This window comes from Cololabis saira, chromosome 5, assembly GCF_033807715.1.
Source record: "Cololabis saira isolate AMF1-May2022 chromosome 5, fColSai1.1, whole genome shotgun sequence".
NCBI classification, from domain to species: Eukaryota; Metazoa; Chordata; class Actinopteri; order Beloniformes; family Belonidae; genus Cololabis; species Cololabis saira.
Genome location: NC_084591.1, coordinates 6039806 through 6062615, shown reverse-complemented (window position 1 = coordinate 6062615; position 22810 = coordinate 6039806). Strand labels below are relative to the sequence as shown.

Genomic DNA, 22810 nt, shown 5'->3' with positions numbered 1-22810 from the left:
GAGACATGGGGTAGTTTTGCTGTAAATGTGCCGTCCAAAATGTTTAATAATCGTATGCGCGTTCGTGTTTGTGGGGGTGTGGCTTTGGACGGAGCGCTCGTGGGTGGGGGCGGGGGGGCGGTGCTTAGAGGAAGCGCCACTTTCAAATCTTGCTAGCTCTAGGAAGTTGCATAGAATAACTTTAACAATACATTTTGAATGTTTCCTGTCGGAAGAGTATTAGGGCCAAGTCGAAATGTCAAGAAAAAAGTCGAAATGTCGAGAATAAACTTTTCAACTTTATTCACGAAATTTCGACTTTTTCAACATTTCAACTTTTTTCTCGGAATTGTACTTCAACATTAATCTCGACATTTTGACTTTTTTCTCAACATTTCAACTTTTTTCTCGACATTTAGACTTTTTTCTCGAAGTGCATAATGAAAAAAAAATCTTCCTCCTCTAAAATATTATTTTTATTTTTCTCCTGCCTGGCCCTAACACTCTTCCTGCCTGTGGCATAGACGGGTGAAGTAGGAGCTCTGTTTGGTCTGGTAGTGGTCAAAGCAAGGGCAGCAAAGGCCTGCATAAGTTTGAGCTGTTCAGTTACAGTAAATAACAAGAGGGATATTCTAAAACTGAGTTATAAAAACATCTCCGGGTTAAAATACTGAAATAAAGTTCTATTCAAAGCAAAAAAGTCCTACATCTCAGTTCAAGCCTACCTCTCCTCTTCTCTGCTTTTACAAGCACAGGCACGGACGTCTGCACAACGTTACGTACAATTGCTCTTGGCGTGTTTCACCCTTGCTTCGTCATTTACCTTTGTTCCTCCACAGCTGCGAGGAGACGTTGCTGTGGGCGGCAGAGTAAGAGACGGTGATGGGCAGGACGCGGCGGACGTCCGGGGCCGGTTGGGAGGACAGGGCGAACTCCATGGAGTCCCGGACCACCCAGAACGGCTCGGCGGGGAGTTGGTGCTCGTAGAAAACCGCTCCTGACTCCAGCTGTGCAGCACGCAACACAAAAGGAGAAGAACATTAACAGTTTAGTTTAGTTTTAGTTTAGTTTATTTTGTTTTGGTCAGTTACATTTTAAGACGTTTGCATATACACACTGTATACACACAGGTATAAATATATATATTATATATATGTACACATTTCCTTTTTTTTTTTTTTTTTGACCAAAAAGGTATAGGCTGAAGCCTCTTGGCTTATTTTGCCTTTCCTTTTCAACAAAAGGCAGACTTCAGAAACAAAAATATACTAATAAAATGAAACGAATGAACAAAACAAAGAAAATGAACAAAGAAGAGAAGAAAATAAATGTGGTCACTCATGATTGAGGACAGCTGCAGGAGGAAAGATGCATAATTTAGACAATTTAATATGAAGATAATTTATATTATTGTTCTATATTTATCTATTATTTTAGATTTATAATTTTTTTTAAATTTGTAAATTGAGCTCCTTTTTTTTAGTTCCTCATCCAGGCGGTTCCACAGTTTCACCTTCGACACTGATACACCGCAACATTTTTTTTGTTCTTGGCCATTTCTGCTCAAAAATGCCATAACATTACTGGACACTAAGAGTGAGTAGATATCACATTACACTTTGAGTACTAGCTCATTTTTTAACCAAACTTTGGAATATTTGGGTGGGAATAAAACATGTTTTCATTACAATAGACTTGCAGATACATTACATAACTGGAAACTTTGTAACTGTACTGTAAACTGTAACTGGCTTGTGAGCATTTACTTGCTTCTACTTGAGGACAAATTCCTCATTTAGGGTAAATTAACCAACACTTGACCAAAACGATCAAAAGGCAGCTGCATGTGCACGAGACCGGGTCCCTGAATGCAACAGAATCTGCTGCACATCCTGGGACTTCAGGGTTTCATCCTGGTCTCTGCTGTAAGACGTTCTCTCTCTCCGTCTTGGGTAATGTTCAAATCAATATTACTTTTTAACAGTTGGGGTGTAGGCCAACTGCTGCTTTGACCAGCTAATGATTGTTTTATTGTAGTTAGAATAAGACTGCAACTGCACACCCATCTTTATACTATATTAGTATAACACACTATTTATTATACTGTACTTACTATGTTTATAGTAGTGGTGGGGAAAAAAATGATATTGCAATATATTGTTGCTCTCTCTGTCGCAATAAATAATCGATAAACTGACGGCAAATATCGATATTTTATTACAACACACATAATGGATTTACGCGGTTGTCACCGCACTATTGTTCATGCACTTTAATTAGTCCAGCTGTTCAGTGTTTACATTTACTAGACTACGAGGCAGAGAGGAAATATGAAAAATGAAGTTGCTTACTGACTTTTCAGTATTAGAAACACAGCAGTGCACTGTCCTGGTTTATATAAAACATGTTATTAATAGTTTTATTGTGTTCATTATGTCTTCAGATAGATATCCTAAGGTTTCTTTTTTCCAGACACATTTCCGACTTCTTACCTTCCGTTCTGAGATAGATAGATGTTATTAATGTTCATGCACTTTAATTGGTCCAGCTGTTCAGTGTTTACATTTACAAGCCTAGGAGGCAGTGAGGTACTATATAAATGCACTTTCTTTGTACATTGTATGAAGTTTTGGCATTGAATAAATGCCTAACTATAGACGTTTTCCTTTTTATGGGTATTTTTTTTCTTTTTCAGTCACATATATCGTTGATGAAATTTCTTACAATACATTGAATATCGTAGCTATCATCTATCGTGATATTATTGTTATCGTGGGCCACATATTGCGACAGTATTGAATCGTGAGTTACCGGTATCGTCCCAGCCCTAGTTTATAGTACATTGATTCAGTTTTACTTTCTTTTTTACTGTATTTTTAATTTTTTATTATTCATACTTATAATGTATCTTATCTTATCTTATTTCCTGACTGATGTGATCCTGCTAGCTTCACGAAGCCGCAGTATGCAATCCCAGACCAGAGGGGGCCCTGACTGTCCTTGAGCAATAGGGTGAGATGTCCTGCACTCAGAAAGGACTCAGGCCCCGTTTACACGGAGCAAAAACGGAGGCGTTTTCATGCGTTTTGGCCGTTCGTTTACACGAAAACGGAGCTCAAAGTCACCAAAAACGATCATTTCTGAAAACTCCTGCCAAAGTGGAGATTTTCAAAAACCCCGTTTTCACGTTTGCGTCTAAACAGAGGAAAACGGAGATTTAGGCTTCAGAACGTCACATTATGCAACAGAAACGTCACCAGCGTCATGTGTGCGACCTTACAATTAGTTTGGCCACCGTCAATATTTTCTTGTATTTTACCTGTTTTATATTCTAAAGTCACACTTAAAAGTAACTCCACTTCTCTGTCACTCCAAACCAAAGACTCTCGTTTCGTCTTGGAAGTAAAGCCTGAATTATGGTCCTGCGTTAAATCGACGCAGAGCCTACGGCGTAGGGTACGCGGCGATGCGCGCCGCACGGTGTGCGTCACCGCGTACCCTACGCCGTAGGCTCTGCGTTGGTGTAACGCGGAACCATAAATCAGCCTTAACTGGAAGTTACACGTGTCATTTGTTGATGTTTTTTCCAGGATTCTGATTGGCTGGCATGACGTTAACAGCATATTCATGCGGATTCGTGTAAACGAAGAGATTTTGAAAACGATCTTGTGTAAACGATGGAATTTTTCAAAACGTAGAGGGGCAAATATCCGTTTTTGTAAATACCGGCTATGTGTAAACAGGGCCTCAGAGTTCCTGCTCCTCCTCATCGGTAACTTAAAGCCTGGACAGCTCGCTCAGGCTCGGCCTAAAGCCGGAGCTGCACCGGGACACGGATCGATCTCTCCCGGCTCTAACATGTGTGCAAGGAGGGGTCCTGGGCTCATAAGGAAGCCTTGGATACTTGTAATGCATTACTAAATATATTACTTTCCCTTTAATGAGGTATTTTGAATTTAAATTTGAATAAGCGTAACCCATAAGCAGCGTTTACCTTAAAAGATGTCACAATTTAGTTCAGTGAGGTTTCAGTTGGTCGACAGAAAAATAAAAAACATACACAAACAGATGTGCAGCAGTGAATAAATGTTCATACACACAGACACACTACCGAGGGAGTTGAATCGTGTTTTCAGCTCGGCTTAGTGTCACATTTTCTGTCACGGACTGAATGACATGGACTGGCGGTTTGCTCATCCGAGCAGCGTCAGATTTGAAGCGTGAAAATGAACGAACGCGCCGGCTTAAATCAACGACAGTCTGGGCAGCTGAACAAGCAGTCATACCAAACTTTCAATTATTGTATCTTACAAATGTAAACCAAAGATATAAAATGCTAAAACTATCATCGGTGCTATTATGAGGACCAATGGGTTCGTGTAAACGGGACCTTTGGTCATATTTCTGAAGCTAAAATAGTATAGAGTAAGATCACTTCCAAAAAGATGTGTCCATGTTATAACTATTCGTATTCATAATGATAAACATTTGTATGTAAATTAAAAAGGTTCTATCCAAAATTCTGCTGTCACACACATGAGTCTGATAAATTATTAGGGTTAGGATTGTTTTTATTCAAGTTTATGGGTACGAGTCGAAAAACTGTTGAAATGACGTCACAGGCAGAAACAGCATAGACATATATACGCAGACGCCCCATCGGGCGCTGAGCCGTACGTCAATGTCGCCGCCATATTGGATGTTCAAGACTGCGCTGTAAACTAATACAAGTAAATTGACTTATTTTCATAAAGCGCCTTTCTACAAAGATATTTACGTTTTACGTCTCATTTATTCATTCACACACGCACTAATATACTTGGGAAACAGTTAGGCACCGAATATAATATATTTTATTTTTTCAAATGGCAAAAATAAGAACTTTATTGATCCCACATAGGAGTAATTCATGTTATACCAGCTATAGAGAACAAGGTAGTGCCGAAAAACAATATATATCCCCCCTCACAAAAATAAGAAAAATAGAGAAACATATTTTCTCATCAACAGAGCATATTTTTAAATTTTCAAGTAACAAAATAACATATTTGAACTAATTTTCAGATTTTTTCAATTATTTTATTGTCTGACAAATGGTTCAAATGTTATTTTATTGTCTGAAAAATGGTTCAAATATGTTATTTTGTTATTTGAAAAATTTTTCATTTTTTTTTTTTATCTATTTTTGTATATTTTTCTTATTTTTGTGAGGCCGAGGGGGATATATATTGTTTTTCGGCACTACCTTGTTCTCTATAGCTGATATAACATGAATTACTCCTATGTGGGATCAATAAAGTTCTTATTTTTGCCAATAAAATAACATGTTTTGTTGATGAGAAAATGTTTCTCTATTTCTCTTATGTCTATGCTGTTTCTGCCTGTGACGTCATTACAACAGTTTTTCGACTCGTACCCATAAACTTGAATTCGTGTTCACAGTGAAGGCTCGTAGTCGTAGAAATTAGAGTTGTATTCACAAGACTTTGCACTCACAGCTTTTAGATTCATACTCACATAAAAACAATCCTAACCCTAATCATTTATCAGACTCATGTTTGACAGCAGAATTTTGGGTACAACTTTTTTATTTACATACAAATGTTAATCATTACGAATACAAATAGTTATAACATGGACACATCTTTTTGGAAGTTATCTTACTCCATAAAATAGAACCCTCGTCCACTCAGTGAAGAAAGGGGGCCAGGAGCCAAACCCTATTTGGGTTTTGGCAAAACATTATGCATCAATAGTTAGAAAAGAAACTCCAACAAATAAGTCAAATCAAACAAAGCTGAAGAAATGACACCGTTAAATATACAGGAGATGCCCAATCAGTCTTTCTCTTAAGGCTCTAAAAAACTAGCAAAAGAAACAAAACCAAAAGTAGTGGTTAAAAGTCAGGTAAAATGTCGCCTCCTGCTGGTAGAGAAGAGGAACAACATCACCTCTCGAGCCCTAAATGAATAAAAGATGGCACGTGTTTTAGCTTTTATCTCCAAATCCAGCCTTGAGGCTGATTTTTAAAAGCCACTTTAAACTGAAAAGCCAACAATGTGTCTGATATGCAAAGTTATAACAAAAACAACCTTTAAAACAACCCATTTGAGGGCTTTCTATAGCTCAGCCTTTCATAAACGCACAACATTAATGCTTATTTAAAAAGCACAGAAAGAATAAATAAAGGTGGCACAATACGTTTTTCAGTGTGACAATATGAATAATAACGTTTACCGTGCACTGGGCCAGACATTCATTTAAATGAAAAGCCTGTGCTGCTGTAGTTCTGGGGAGGAACATCTTTTGTCGTATCATTATTCAAACCATTATGTCCTTCGGTACAAACTGAATTTTCTGCAGTTCTGCTAGCGCCACTGATTCCCTTCTTAAGAATATGTAGATGAAAGTAAATTCTAAACTGAGGAGACAACAGTCTGTGCTGAAGTGATCAGCTTTATGCAGCAGACGGACATATTACAGCAGGGGTGTCAAACTCATTTTGCCTGGCGGGCTGGATTTGACCAATCTCTTTCTCGCGGGCCGCACGCTCAAAATAACTATTGTTATCTAATCCAATATCAGTTTAGTTCATTTTAAAGGAAATATGCACTTTGTTTACACTCTAATTATGTAAAATATATTTCTTCAGGATCTTTTCTTGAAATTTCTGGGGTTTTTTTTCAAATTATGTAAGTTACTTTTAATATCATTTTACAAAGATAAACAGAAACAAGTATGTTTTTTTTATATTTCGCTTTTTTATAGGAAATTTAATTAAAAGCTAAATCTTTCTTATTACATCCGAGAGTGTTTCTTTGTGATTTAGAGATTTTTCCAGTACAATTAAGTGTATTTATTTTTAAAAATTGGCGCGGATATTTACGCCAGTGTGCCGAAAAAGTCAGCACTTCTCTTTTAACTGTTTTACTTTGTCACTATCCTTGTATTCAAAACTGAAATTCTCCGAATAAATATCTTCTATCATCTTTTTTAGCAGTGATATTTTTCCTGCGAAAATATATAATAGTAGTCAGTTAATAAAAATAAACGACCGTCTACAAAGAAATAAAATCAGCAAATGCATTCTAAAAAACTAAAAAAATGTCGAAAACTGCTCTATTTGTGGAATAATGATGGATTTGTAGAAGAAATATATTATCGGATATGCTGCGATCCATGGCAATTATTTATGCCTTCCTTTTTAGTAAATTAACATTTCGGTTTTTTGCGTTGGAAACTTCTCGCGGGCCGCATGAAAACCTCTCGCGGGCCACACATTTGACACCCCTGTATTACAGTATCTTCCTGTAGTGCATTTTAAAAGTGTACAACTTTGCTGCGAATACAACAGATACATTTATGATTGACTAAAAAAAAACCATTAGCATTAAACGGTAATGTCGACATTTTAAAAGAGAAGTAAAAAGGAAATTCTTTAAGAGAAAAAAGAAAACACACAGACTGAGTGTAATTGAGAAGAGAATTACCTGCGATTGTGAGAAGTGGTTTATTTCTTCATACTGGTTCCTGTCGTTGGCGAGGATGAGTCTTCCCAGACGAGGTGGACGGACGAGTGAGAAGTCGATCTCATTCCCGTGCACGCTGGTTCTGGCATCCAGATTGGCTTTTGTGATGGGCTGCCTCGTTCCTGTGACACACACACACACAGAAGTATCAACTCAAGTTTTTTACTCAAGTAAAAGTATTAAAGTACTGGTTTCAAAACTACTTAAAGTATAAAAGTAAAAGTTATGTAAGGGGGAAAAAAGCCATTAAGGACAAAAGCCATTGAAAATGAATGCATCTTAGTATAATGCAAATATATTAAAGAACCATATATGTGTACTATTGAGCATTAACATGTGTTTCAGAGAGCAGGAGATATGATGACTAGTTGCCTATAAGTATTGTAATGGTGCAAAAAGTCAAACTTCAGAGGCATGTTATCATTTATCCTAACCTTTATTGGAATGTACATCCAAGTTTAGTTGCAGGAATCTGAGGGAACGGATGTAAGAACAAAACTGGACAAGAACATCTGAAACAACCACAACCAAATTCACTCTATCCGGATGGAGCAATTTAACTGGATAGTTGTTTTTTTAAGGCTGAAATGAAATAGAGTAACGAGGCTGTTTTTAAAATGTAAGGAGTAAAAAGTACAGATAATTGTGTGAAAATGTAAGGAGTAAAAGTAAAAAGTGGTCTGAAAAATAATTACTCCAGTGAAGTATAGATAACCAAAATTTCTACTTAAGTAAGGTAACGAAGTATTTGTACTTTGTTACTCTACACCTCTGTATGTTACATGCAGCTCTTATGCCGCCTGCAGAAGAACATAAATTAATGTTATAACCTGGCCTGCGATGGCAAATGAAACGTATCAAATGTTAAATGCCTTATACACGCAAGCTGATGTTATAATCTGTACACATTTTAAAAGAAACCTTAAATTTCATAATATGAGCACAATATGCACAGCAGTTCAGAGTAAGCTGTTAAAGGCAAGCTGACACGCCAGAAAATGAGGACGGATCACTTTTAATAACACAGAACTACTACAAAATCTAAAATTAAAGTCATCACTTCAGGATTTGTGGATTCCATATTATTTATAGATGTTATTTGTTTGCTTTTGTACAGTTTCTGTTCATTTATAGCTCACATTCATCCGTTTGCATGAAGCAGACTGTGACGGATTGTCAACTTCTTGACTTTTAATCATCTTGCGTTGGTGCTACAGTATGGTTTTACATTTTTCTTACAGAATTCAGATATATATCTTCAAAGAGTGACTCACAGTGGGCTCTTGAAAAAGAATTGAGGTGTAATTCAGTTTCACTCTGTAACTACCACTCGCGACCACATGGGGTCGCTGTTGAGCCGACACCGGCTCGCATCCAACACAACGTTAATCTTACTGTCGCTGCACAGATACCTGGACAGTTTTTAAGGAGGGGAAGGAATGTGTATTATATCAAATTTGCCGTTTTTATTCAATTTTAAAGAGAAAAGATGTACAACATACACCTGGAACATCTACTACAATTTAAGACAACACTATGATAATGGAACAATATAAATATAGTGGAAAGATTCTTTCATATTACTTTGGATATGCTTCAGCATTATTGTCAACTGTCATGTTTCTGCTAAAAAAGCATAAAAATAGCAGCATCATAAACCTTGACTTAATGGCAGAATTGTATTGGACGACACAGGCCTGCATGTTAGGGATGGGCGGTATGGACTTAAACATGTATCACGATAATTTCTGGCATTTATCCCGAAAGCGATAAAAATGACGATTAAAAAAAATACCAATTCAACTCCATCTTTTTAACTGTAAATCTATCACCACATTCAGTCTTTGGAGCCAAATCACTGCTCTAAAAGATACTAAATACTACTAAACTACACCAATTACATTGAATTAATAAAAACCAATTAAATGAGTTACACCTGTACTGCAAAACTGGAATGACTCAGATCCGCCATGTTTGTTACACAAACACGTATCAACGGGAATTTATCCTTCCTTCCTTCCTTCCTTCCTTCCTTCCTTCCTTCCTTCCTTCCTTCCTTCCTTCCTTCCTTCCTTCCTTCCTTCCTTCCTTCCTTCCTTCCTTCCTTCCTTCCTTCCTTCCTTCCTTCCTTCCTTCCTTGGACTTCCGTGTTTTGCAGCGCGTGTGTGTGCAGCTCCGTCTCCGTAGACGGCGCCTTTTGGGTCGGTGCGCCGTATGTGTGTTTTAAAACCAAAAATGACACACAAAACTGAGGGTGCGCCTTTCCACACAGTGCGCCATATGGTCGCGAAAATACGGTAAGTACATTTTACACCATGTACTTTTGGTACTTTATTATATTTAAGTTGAGGTACTTTTATACTTTTACTTAAGTAATGTTCTTAATGGGTACTTTTTACTTTTACTTAAGTAATTTTCAAGCAGAAAATTTGTACTTTTACTTAAGTACAATATTTTTATACTTTTTCCACCTCTGCTGGCTTCCGCTTACTTTGTTTTTAAGATTTTGAATGGACTGGCCCCAGATTATTTATCTGACCTTATTAAGGTGCATCAACCCTCCAAAGCCCTTAGGTCAGCTGACCAGATGGTCCTGGACATTCTTTGAGCCCTCATGAAGACCAGAGGAGATCAAACTTTTGCAGTTGTGGCTCCCACACTGTGGAACAGATTACCCCTCTCTGTGCAGTCTTCCAATAGCCTCTCCATTTTTAAAACACATTTTAAAATCCATTCATTCACATGGCATTTGGCTGAGATTTCACCACTACTGGATATGATCTTATTTTATTGTTTATTTTTGTTATTGCTGATTTTTTTTTTTACTGTAAAGCACTTTGATTGGCCATCGGCTTTATATGTGCTATATAAATAAAGCTGACGCTAAAGCTGACGCTTCCTTCCTTCCTTCCTTCCTTCCTTCCTTCCTTCCTTCCTTCCTTCCTTCCTTCCTTCCTTCCTTCCTTCCTTCCTTCCTTCCTTCCTTCCTTCCTTCCTTCCTTCCTTCCTTCCTTCCTTCCTTCCTTCCTTCCATAAATCAGCGAGATGACAAATTCTTACAGACGGTTTATCGTGAACGGTAAAATATCGCCCATTCCTAGTGCACAGGTGCAATAATGTGTATATTGTCTCTTGAGGCAGCAGTCATTCATTCATTCCAGCCACTCTGTGTTCAGCACATCAACCCCAGATCAGCCTCCTACCGATCAGTGACTCCCACCTCCCTCCTCCTGCACTGGCAGGGCTTGTTTCCTCTCTTCACACTGCATTCATTCATCACAATGTTGTGAATCTCAGACTCTGCGGGGAGGGATGGAGGGATGCTGCGTGTGTCGGGTCCAGAGCGTTGGTGACCAACACTTTGTCAAAAACAAGCAACCCTTCAGAGTTTTTAGCCACATTTTTACCTGGATAAACCACCAGCTCCTCCAGGGTCACCACGTCGATGTTGAAAGGCCTGACCGTGACGACAAACCGGTAGAGGGGAGACGTGTGCTCTCCGTCTGTAACGGTGAAGCTGAAACCTCCCGACTCTTCACCTGGAAAAAACAAGAAGAAATTGGGGGTTTGCTAATGGTCGTGCGTTTATTTAACTCTGCTGTCCCTGTAGTTTCTTTTCCCCCTCTCTAAACGATTAATTCATGCTCACTGCAGTGTAAAGGCAGAATGTAATTAGTACTATGCAGCACCTCTGTGGCTTTAATGAAAAAAAGAACTTATTTATCACAATAAAGGGGGAAATAAAGGCATGTTCATGTACACACTTTTTCAGAGGTGTTTTAAAGGCTTATTGATCAGCACGAGTGGCGTACTGACTACATTACAAGGTGCTGAAACTGCTTAGAGCAGGGGTCGGCAACCCAAAATGTTGAAAGAGCCGTATTGGACCAAAAATACAAAAAACAAATATGTCTGGAGCTGCAAAAAATGAAAAGTCTTGTATAAGGCAACACATGCTGCATGTTTCTTTATTAGTTATGACTGGGAGAGATTTTTTTTTCATTATGCACTTCGAGAAAAAAGTCGAAATGTTGAGAAAAAAGTCAAAATGTTGAGAAAAAAAGTCGAAATGTAAGGAGAAAAGGAAAGGAAAAAGGAAGAAAAAAAGAGAAAAAAGGGAAAAATAGAAGAAAAAAGAAAAAAGGGAAAAGATAAAAAAGAAAAAAAGGAAAAAGATAAAAAAAGAAAAAAGAAAAAAAGAAAAAAAGAAAAAGAAAAAGAGAAGAAAAAAAAGAAAAGAAGAAAAATAGGAAAAAAAAAAAAAAAAAAAAAGGTGAAACATTTTTGAAAAATCTCCAGGGAGCCACTAGGGCGGCGCTAAAGAGCCGCATGCGGCTCTAGAGCTGCGGGTTGCCGACCCCTGGCTTAGAGAAACGAAGATACTTATGTTGAAGTGGGCTACAGTCCAGGGGCCGGATTCACAAAACATTCTTAAGAAAAAAATCTTCTTAAGTGTCATTTTTTTCTTAAGTTCAGTCTTAAGAAGAAAAAAGAGAAAAAGTCATGTTCTCCAAAAAAGTTCTAAGTATTTTCTCAACTTTCTTCTTAAGAATAAACTTAAGAATAAATGGTATTCTTGAAATAAAAGTTCTCAAATTTGTTCTTGACTTTTTTCTTAACTTTAAGACAACCTTGACCTGTCTTAAAATTTCTTCTGTGAAAAGGTAAGACTCTAATATAAACCTTTTTCAAAACATTTTAGACAAGTTTAGACTAGTAGGTCAATAGTTTGAGGATATACTTTGTAATTAATTACACAAAGAGCCTGTTAACTGTTTGTTAGCATGTTAGTTAGCGTGGTAGTTAATTATTATTAATTTTCCCCAATAGTATTTTTTTTCTCACATTAATCTCATCCACCATAACCTTGAAAAGTTCCTGCATCTCTTTTTCTCCTTCTCCATGTTTAGTGAGTGACTGACGGTTAAGACGCAAACTACCTATAAATGTTGTTTGTTGGCACGTGCAATGCAATGACATATTTTAAGAAGTTCTTAAGGAAAAATAAGAAATTCGTAAGAAATTACAGTTCTTAAGATGGTTCTTAAGAAAATATTGAGGAATTTCACTTTAGAACTTTCTTAAGAACTTCTTAATTTTAGATCTTAAGACATTTCTTAAGATCGTTCTTAAGAACATATTGGTGAATCCGACCCCTGGACGGCAGCGTATGAAGACCATTTGATATAACCAGTACTGGAGTTGAGGAGGGATGAGGGGGGATGGCATCCCCCCCTGAAATAAAAACGGTCCAAATCATCCCCCCTGTAAAACTGCCATCCCCCCGTTCCATCCCTTATGTCATTTCATCAATGAATGTGGTTTTACTGCTATTTCAACATTTAGAGTCATCACCAGAAAAATAACACCAGAAATAACTTATTTGACCATTTTCACCTGTTTCAAGTTAATTTTCACTTGAAATAAGTAGAAAAATCTGCCAGTGGAACAAGATTTATCTTCTCATTACAAGCAAAAAAATCTTGTTCCACTGGCAGATTTTTCTACTTGAAAATCTGCTTGAAACAGGTGAAATTTGTTGTTTTTTCCAGTGATGAGTCTTGTTTTAAGTGTAATGAGATTTTTTTTTTACTAAAATGAGACATTTTAATTAGAAATAAGACAAATATTCTTGTTAAGATTGTGAGTTTTTTCAGTGATCCATTTTACTTATCCTGTGAAGGACAGAGTCATATTGATAAGTTCAGAAAAGTGTTTTTTATTGTTGTGTTTTGATGTATTTGATGTAAGCCCAGTGGATATTTAAAGCTTACAGAAGGCTGCATTTAACTGCTGCTATGTCATTCCTGCAGTATTTCTGCACGTGTTTTGGTCACTGCTATTATTTGTAATATATTATATTATTTGTAATCAGCACAAATTATCTGTCCCCATATGATAAAATACACCATCCCCCCTGATTTATTTTTACAACTTGAGTACTGGTTATAAGAAGAGAAATGATGAGTGCATTGCTCAGTAAAAGTGCAAAGTTGCTTCACCCTCGTGAATGAAGATGACCTCTCCTTTGTTTATGTGAGCCTGTGTGAAATTTAGGACGCCCTCCTCGGGTTCCTCTTTCAATGCCACCTTCCCATTGGTTGGCATTTCCACGTTGTAAAGCAGCTGCTCTGCGGGGGTATCTGCATCCTCCGTGCTCAGCATGCTGGAGGTGATCTCCGCTTCCTCGCCGGCCAGAACCTGCCAAATATCAAAGTCAGGGGGAGACGAGAGAGACACAGGGAGATGAAGAGACGCCGCAGATTGATTACCCAATAGATGCATGGAAATGGGGAGGCAGACCGACGGAGGGATAAATAAGGGGGAAAACAGAAGAAACAAATAAAGCAATCAAGTGCAGAAACAAAAAAAAGCATCTCATCCCACAACCACCCTCTACAGTAACAATTTAAAAGGTTAATTATTCCTCCGTGGCAGTGCAGAGCCGCCTGTAATCAGAAGATGGAGCATAGTTGTGCAGCCTGAATGACTCTCCCTGGGTGGAGAGCCTCTAATGGACTTCTAATGGTCGGCCGGCTGAAAGGAGCATTAATTGAAAGAAATGGGCCAGATCCCGAGAAAGACATTCTTAAATAGCTGGAATCAGCCGGGAGAGCGAGCTGAGGGTGCCCGGCAGTAAGAGGTGCATATCGATCTGGAGCCTCTCGCTCTCCGATAGCTCTCTCCCTCTCCCCCCGGACTAAAAGTGAGAGGATGAGGGAGCGTATGTGTCAGCCGCAGATATCAGCTCTTCAATAAGTGGCTTATATTTGGAGCTGAATATGCTACACAGCAAGAAAAACACATTATTCACCAAAACACAGCACGTGAAGGCAGAGCTGTCTGGGAGATTTCTGAGGACCTGTGCAAAATGGCCGGGGGGGTTGTTAGCAAAATTTTTGGGTTTTTCGGGTCGGATCGGGTGTCTATATGCGCAATTTTAACTCTCCAATTATCAAAATACTGGATACCTTCCCCTGCCTCATCATCATCTCTTGCCTCGACGCGGGGCCCCGCGGCTGCTTGAGACCCGGTCGGATCTGTGATTTTTGTAACAAATTGATCAAACGAGCCTTTCAGAGAGGCATTAAACTCTTCCATTTCTTTAGTTTTTTTCTTTTTTCATCCCCTGATGGAAATTTCCTGAATCTGTCTCATTCTCTCGACATTGTGTGACAGTTTGTTCCAACTCCACCGTCTGGATCAGAGCAGCTTGTGTCTGCGCTTGGTCTGATCAGTTGTGTTGAACAACAGACACGCGCATCATTGCACATATATTTATTGATATGCACAGAATAGTACACATTTAGGTCTGTAATGGAACGTGACCGTTGATATTTATAAGGGAAAAAATGAAAAAAAAAACAAGAAAAAAAAAAAAAAAAAACGGCCCTCAGCACGAAGCCCCGTGCGGTCGCACGGTTCGCACACCCCTTACGGCGGCCCTGCGTGAAGGCTTTCTCTCTAAGTAGGGCCTACGAAATCTGTTGTAATAAGTTTAGATCTTGTGATTATTCTTGATAGCATTTATCTCCGTGCCAAGTCCTACTCTGGCCCTCAAAGAGCACAAATGATTCTTTAAATTCAGTGATTTTCTAGTCGAGAAAACAGGAAGCAGAAATGTGCGACCTTCTGGTCCAGTCATTTTAAACCTCAACAAAAGAAAAAAACATCACAAAAAAGAGAGAGAAACATCTTAACTGTTAGTGTGAGAGGTTTCATTACCCAGATCCACGCTGGATGTCTTTCTTCAACCAATGTAGTTTATTACAAAACAAAACTTAGTAGTTGTTCGTGTGTCTGTTTTTAAATCCGTGCTATCAAACTCTTCCTGTCACGAGTTTTGAAAACGTCAGTTATGTTCACTAGGGATGGCCGGTATGGACTAAAAAATGTATCACGATAATTTCTGGCATTTATCCGGATAACGATAAAAATGACGATTTAAAAAAATACAAATTCAACTCCACCTTTGTAACTATAAATCTATCTCATCCTTTCTTTCTTTCTTTCTTTCTTTCTTTCTTTCTTTCTTTCTTTCTTTCTTTCTTTCTTTCTTTCTTTCTTTCTTTCTTTCTTCTTTCTTTCTTTCTTTCTTTCTTTCTTTCTTTCTTTCTTTCTTTCTTTCAGGCTCATTTCCTTCCTTCCTTCTTCTTTCCCTTCCTTCCTTCTTTCCTTCCTCCTGCTCTCTCCTTCCTTCTTCCCTTCCTCTTTTCTCCCTTCCTTCCTCCTTTCCTTCCTTCCTTCCTTCCTTCCTTCCTTCCTTCCTTCCTTCCTTCCTTCCTTCCTTCCTTCCTTCCTTCCTTCCTTCCTTCCTTCTTTTTTTCCTTCCTTCCTTCCTTCCTTCCTTCCTTCCTTCCTTCCTTCCTTCCTTCCTTCCTTCCTTCCTTCCTTCCTTCCTTCTTTTTTTCCTTCCTTCCTTCCTTCCTTCCTTCCTTCCTTCCTTCCTTCCTTCCTTCCTTCCTTCCTTCCTTCCTTCCTGCCTTCCTTCCTGCCTTCCTTCCTTCCTTCCTTCCTTCCTTCCTTCCTTCCTTCCTTCCTTCCTTCCTTCCTTCCTTCCTTCCTTCCTTCCTGCGTGGATTTAACACAGAACCATAAATCAGCTTTACAGAAAAACGTCATCAACGGGAATTTATCGTTTTTACGAGATGACAAATTCTTACCGTCAGGAATTTTTTTGACGGTATATCGTGAACGGTAAGATATCACCCATTCCTAATGTTCACTGAATAAATATAAAGCAAGTGATAGTTTGTGATAGTGATTCACCTGTTCAAGGTGATGAAAACACCCAATCCACCAGGTTTTGGTGTCATGCTGCATGTTTACATGTTTGGTGAGTTTATTCTACGAGGCTCTGGTTTGGAGCTGCTGTACAGCCGAGACGGAAAATGTTTTTAAGTATTTTTATCTCAAACTACGTTGGACAAGTCTTCAAAGACTTGTCCAATTTAATTACGGCACCATGAAGTGTATAATTTAGTTGCCTTCAGTCCACTGTGTGAAACATCCCATTCAGTTTTACACTCCATCAAAGCTCCATCACTGCTGCTGCAGCGGTGCAGCGTCAACAGTTCAAAGCTGTAATCCATCATTACCACTGCTTTTTTTTTACACTGCAAGACCGTGTCTTTGTTCAGCTCTAATGACAGCTTTTACAACGGGGGACGAGTTCAAAGACAAGCAATGCGCGAGTGGAAGTGAAATAAACAGCCCTGTTACTTATGGAAAAGCCCTGTAACTATATATTTTAATTAATCTGCAGAAGGAATCAATAGATAACGATTATAATTTGTTGCAGCATCTTGTACATGTTTTTTTTTCTTGTGCATTACAACTCTGCTTTATGTCCCATTATAGGGTTGAGGTATTCGTCACACAGGGAATTAAACATTTATTGAGACGCTAAAGCGTGTTCAGATGTGGCTTTTGGCTGTTGCAGGAAACGGACAATTTTGCCTTTGAACTAGGGCTGGGCGATATATCGAGATTTTAATATATATCGATATATTTTCAAATGCGATATGGTACGAGACAATATTGTTTATATCGATTTAAAATAAATAAATGATTAAATAATTTTTTATTTTTTTTAATGATTTTGATATAGCTTATTTTTTGACGAATTGACTTGAATGTTTTATTTGAGATTTGCACAAATGTTTTGTTATTTGCACAACTGTCAACCTCAGTGGAAAAGTCTGCCTGTTACTGTCTACATTGTATTAATTGCACAGTGTATTTTAATTTAATTGTTATGCAGGAAAGGGATATTTGTTTTATTTTATTTAAGAAGCATTTTTATTCTATATTTGCAGGCAGTTTATTTTTATTTAATTTGTTTTATACATTTTGATATTGTGCAGACCTCTGTTAATAAAGGTACCTGTGTGACATTTGGCACGAGGCTTTGTATTAAAACTGACTGTTTTTTTAAGGGTTTGCCTCAGAAAAAAATGAAGCTAACAGAGATGCTATGCTATAATGCTTTGGGGGTAGGAATGGAAGATATTTTACCGTTCTCGATAAACCGTTTTGTCATCTCACGGTAAAAACGACAAATTCCACGTTTTTGTGTAAAGCCGGATGTATGGAAGGAAGGAAGGAAGGAAAAAATGAAGGAAAAAATGAAGGAAAAAAGGAAGGAAGGAAGGAAGAAAGAAAGAAAGAAAGAAAGAAGAGCAGTGATTTGGGGGCTCCAAAGACTGAATGTGTTGATAGATTTATAGTTACAAAAGTTGTTCTTTTTTATCGTCATTTTTATCGTTATCGGGCTAAATGCCAGAAATTATTGTGATAATTTTTTTAGTCCATACCGGCCCATCCCTATTTGGGGGAAACCCCAATTATGTCACAGAAAAAATATCTATATATATCGAGTATCGCCATTCAGCTAGAAAATATTGAGATATGACTTTTGGTCCATATCGCCCAGCCCTACTTTGAACCATGCGGGAACATCTCAGCACTGAAAAATGTAAGGAATTAACTCTGACTGGGTAATTTAAAGGTCCAAAGATGTAAACAAAACACTTTGCTGTTGTTTTAACTGCGGTTTTGATCAGTGTATTTAAATGGCTATTTAGCCAAGTTTCACACTGAACGTGGAGATTCAATCACTTGCTTAATTACTTGTGAGGGTGAGAAGAGCAAAGGTGCAGCTGTGTAGGTGGCTAATAAGAGCGTGATCCCCGGACCAGCGATGCGTGCAGGGGTGAGCCCTTCGTCCTGGGGGCCCCGGCGGAGACATGCTCACATTGTGATTAAGCCTGGTGATTGTTTTGGCTACCGAGGACTTGGAGCATCGCCGAGAGGGGAAGGGGAGGGAAGGGGAAGACGTCTCAGGATGATAACCTCTCGTATCTGATTCCTCCATAACCCATCTGGATGAGCAAGAGCACACGAGAGGACGTTTTACACGGAGACAACGAGGGAATTATACCAGCCTGGATCAACAAACGGGGATTCCAACCCTGCTGTTAGTGTCCACACAGCAGAGGTGTCTTCAGTATTCACATTCATTACTCAGGTAGAAGAATAGATACTAGAGTTTAAAAATACTCCTGTAGAAGTTGAAGTATCAACTCAAGTTTTTACTCAAGTAAAAGTATAAAAGTACTGGTTTCAAAACTACTTAGGGCCAAATCCACAAAAGGATTGCGCGGCTTTTGCGGCCGCTAAACCGGTGCAAATGAGACAAAAAGAGAGCGTCTAATTCACAAAGCACCCGCAAAGGGCGAATTGCACCACAAACTGCTCTGCCAAGCAAATAGTGTCATGGTGCGCCTGTGCCATTTGCATGCATGTAAATTAGATAATATTCATACATTCGGCGCAAAATTGCGCTGAATCCCTTTCTATGCAAATAAGCATCATTGCAAAAACCGTCTAATTCACAAAGGCCAGCGCTATTTGCCACACGCAAAAATAGTGGAGCAAATACCGTCTTTTCAGAAGCTTGTATTAACTGCACGCAAACTCACTCCTCACTCCCCATCTCTCTGTTTCTCTCTCTCTTCAATATCATTCAAGCCTGTGTGATACTGAATGATATTAAGGGTGAAATCTACAGTCAGACATGACTGTACACAGTCAGATCAAGTGGGGTTGTGGACTTATCTCGGATTTAAAAATATAAGCAACAGGACGGAGCTCAGGATTCATCCATACAGTAAGGGGCTGCTTTATTACAAACAATTCCACCATATAAACATATAAATCTAGAATGTGTGTTACTCAGACAAGGGAGCTGCAAAACTTTATGGGCGCGTTTGCGCCGGCATATCATTAGAGCAAAATGCGGCGCAATTCACAGCGCTATTTGCGGGCGCAATCTATTCTTTGGGGATTTGGCCCTTAAAGTATAAAACTAAAAGTAATGTAAGGGGGAAAAAAGCCATTAAGGACAAAAGCCATTGAAAATAAATGCATCTTAGTATAATGCAAATATATTAAAGAACCATATATGTGTACTATTGAGCATTAACATGTGTTTCAGAGAGCAGAAGATATGATGACTAGTTGCCTATAAGTATTGTAATGGTGCAAAAAGTCAAACTTCAGAGGCATGTTATCATTTATCCTAACCTTTATTGGAATGTACATCCAAGTTTAGTTGCAGGAATCTGAGGGAACGGATGTAAGAACAAAACTGGACAAGAACATCTGAAACAACCACAACCAAATTCACTCTATCCGGATGGAGCAATTTAACTGGATAGTTTTTATTTAAAGGCTGAAATGAAATAGAGTAACGAGGCTGTTTTTAAAATGTAAGGAGTAAAAAGTACAGATAATTGCGTGAAAATGTAAGGAGTAAAAGTAAAAAGTCGTCTGAAAAATAATTACTCCAGTGAAGTATAGATAACCAAAATTTCTACTTAAGTAAGGTAACAAAGTATTTATACTTTGTTACTTGACACCTCTGCCACACAGATCCCATTATATTGGCAGGGAATCTCTCTCTCCTCAGGACTGTTTTCTTCTGTTAGCTCTGGGGCCACACAGACAGTGGGCGGCTTGAGACAAACCCAAACCATCTGAGTTCTGGACTTTGTTGAGAGAGAGAGCTGGAAGTGGAACTTCCACAGGGCACCCTGCCTGCAGGACAGCTGCTTAATGCACCCTTCTCACAGAAACCTTTAGACAACAAAAGCTTGTCTTTCTTCTAATTCCAGACATGGTACATTATGCAGAAATGAGTCAGCCTGATAATGGCGCCACTCACCTGTCTGCTCTCAGCACGAAGAGACAGACGGAAAACTAGTCCGACAACAGCCAAACATCATTCTGCATCGCTACCGACGGAGCGAATGATGTCCCACATTAAAATACAAGCTCCTGATAATATGCAGCAGCTGTTACCGAAGATGCTTTGTGCTTTAGTAATTCCACGGCCACGTTCCTAGAAAGAGTAGGTTAACACTTAGACCTTCAGCCCTCTCCTTTGACTGCCTGAGCGATCCCTGATTGGCGTCCTTTACGCCATCTGCAGTCACCTCGGGTGGAAATGTCATGTGTGAACATCAGTCAAGCAGGAGAAGTAAAACACCGGGGGGTTAGAAAACATACAACCCTCAGGGGCTTTATTTACCCTTTTAAATTAAATATCAAGTGAATATATAGGATGTTCAAGGTACATGATGCATAAAGAATAAATAAAAAAAAACCTAAGCTAAATGCCAAACTGAGTAAATTCTGAGTACCACCAGCTTCTGGGCCTGAGGTTGTGGAACTGAAGTTTGAAAAAGCAATGCTTTTTCTATATTCTATATTCTACAGAGGTGTCAAAATTATTCACATTCATTACTCAGGTAGAAGTATAGATACTAGAGTTTAAAAATACTCCTGTAGTAGTTGAAGTATCAACTCAAGTTTTTTACTCAAGTAAAAGTATAAAAGTACTGGTTTCAAAACTACTTAAAGTATAAAAGTAAAAGTAATGTAAGGGGGAAAAAAAGCAATTAAGGACAAAAGCCATTGAAAATGAATGTATCTTAGTATAATGCAAATATATTAAAGAAGCATATATGTGTACTATTGAGCATTAACATGTGTTTCAGAGAGCAGGAGATATGATGACTAGTTGCCTATAAGTGTTGTAATGGTGCAAAAAGTCAAACTTCAGAGGCATGTTATCATTTATCCTAACCTTTATTGGAATGTACATCCAAGTTTAGTTGCAGGAATCTGAGGGAACGGATGTAAGAACAAAACTGGACAAGAACATCTGAAACAACCACAACCAAATTCACTCTATCCGGATGGAGCAATTTAACTGGATAGTTTTTATTTAAAGGCCGAAATGAAATAGAGTAACGAGGCTGTTTTTAAAATGTAAGGAGTAAAAAGTACAGATAATTGCGTGAAAATGTAAGGAGTAAAAGTAAAAAGTCGTCTGAAAAATAATTACTCCAGTGAAGTATAGATAACCAAAATTTCTACTTAAGTAAGGTAACGAAGTATTTGTACTTCGTTACTTGACACCTCTGATATTCTATATATGGATAAAAATGATAAAAAAGTTCATTAAATTTGGCCAGAATTGACAAAATACCTCAAATGATCATAAAAGGTCTCTTAAGTAGAATCTGTAGCATGATGTTATGTTTTCTTGAACTATGCCATTAACCTTTCCAAATGACAGGAATACATTTTTTTGGAACAGTTTAAGTCAGAAAATATTTTTTTGTACTGGCTCGCCGTGCCTACGTCTAGTTCCACCAGAACCACAGTTGAAAAGACAAGACTTCTTGACTGGCCGGGCTGTTTGTGCGGTGCGATCCTCAGCCCTCCACACTAGATGGCCTCCTCGGGCCACGCTTTGCCTCTCACAAGCCACACAATCTGGGACAGCTTTCTGAAAATGGCCTTGCAAATTGACAGTTTATATAACAATCACTGTGTTTAATAACTAAGAGGATGGATTGCAAATTCAATTCGATTGGACACAATGGCTTTCATTCTGAGAAGGCAATGAAATAGCTGCCATTGGAAAGTGTGATTGACTCAAGAGCACAACATCAGTTCTTAAAGGAAACATATTATATCCCCCCCTCCTTTTTTTTTTCAAAAGATGAGGTATAAATGAAATGTATGCAACGTTTTGGTCCATAGACATCAGGAATTTGATTAAAAAACTTTTTTAAACATGCATTTTACAGCTGATTTTAGGCTGGAGTTATGCTGTTCCTGGGTTTGTGATGTCACTGTCTGACGTCAAAGCTGAACGGCTCACTGCACTGAGATCATTTCACTTATGGAGCTCCAAATAAAGCACCAAGGCTGTTTTTTTTCTTTTCTTACAGCAGACAGTTCTATAATTGTTATGAAGCTGTATCACGAACTGCATCCGTATCTTTGGTTGATTCAGGGCCGAGTTGGAGCAGTGTATCGGTAACCTTAGCTGCGGGGGTGGGAGAGCTGAGAGCTGGAAAGACTACAGGAAGACACAGACAGGAAAAAATGATAGCATTTGGTGTGGGTGGCCGTGAAAGAAGACAGTGGTGGTATTTCTTTCAGATTTTTTGCTCTCCATCAGCTATGAAATTACACGAATCCTTTCCTGCTTTTATGGGAAGTGAAACAAAAAATACTTTGCAAGCATTCAAGGAGTGATATATAGATTTGAAAGTCATAAAATGCTGCATCCTGATAATAACAGACTATATACTGTACAAGTCAAGTATCTGACGGAGACAGACATGTGCAGACTCGATGAAGAGCAGCTGTGTCCTGTGCAGCGGGCCAGACTGAGCTTGATCCGAGCCTGATCATGATCGGGCTGCTCATCATGTCTGATC

At 38.5% G+C, this 22810-nt stretch overlaps 1 protein-coding gene across 1 annotated transcript in view; it reads right to left on the bottom strand.

Moving 5' to 3' along the window:
- The window catches only part of cspg4 (chondroitin sulfate proteoglycan 4), a 137168-nt gene that overhangs the window by 4177 nt on the left and 110181 nt on the right, over positions 1-22810 (bottom strand). Inside the window, exons 7-10 of the mRNA XM_061720839.1 lie at positions 13511-13709; positions 10916-11047; positions 7470-7630; positions 803-986 (exon numbers count right to left, since the gene is read on the bottom strand). Of these exons, the coding sequence (XP_061576823.1) occupies positions 803-986; positions 7470-7630; positions 10916-11047; positions 13511-13709 (676 nt within the window). The remainder of the gene's footprint in view (positions 1-802; positions 987-7469; positions 7631-10915; positions 11048-13510; positions 13710-22810) is intronic.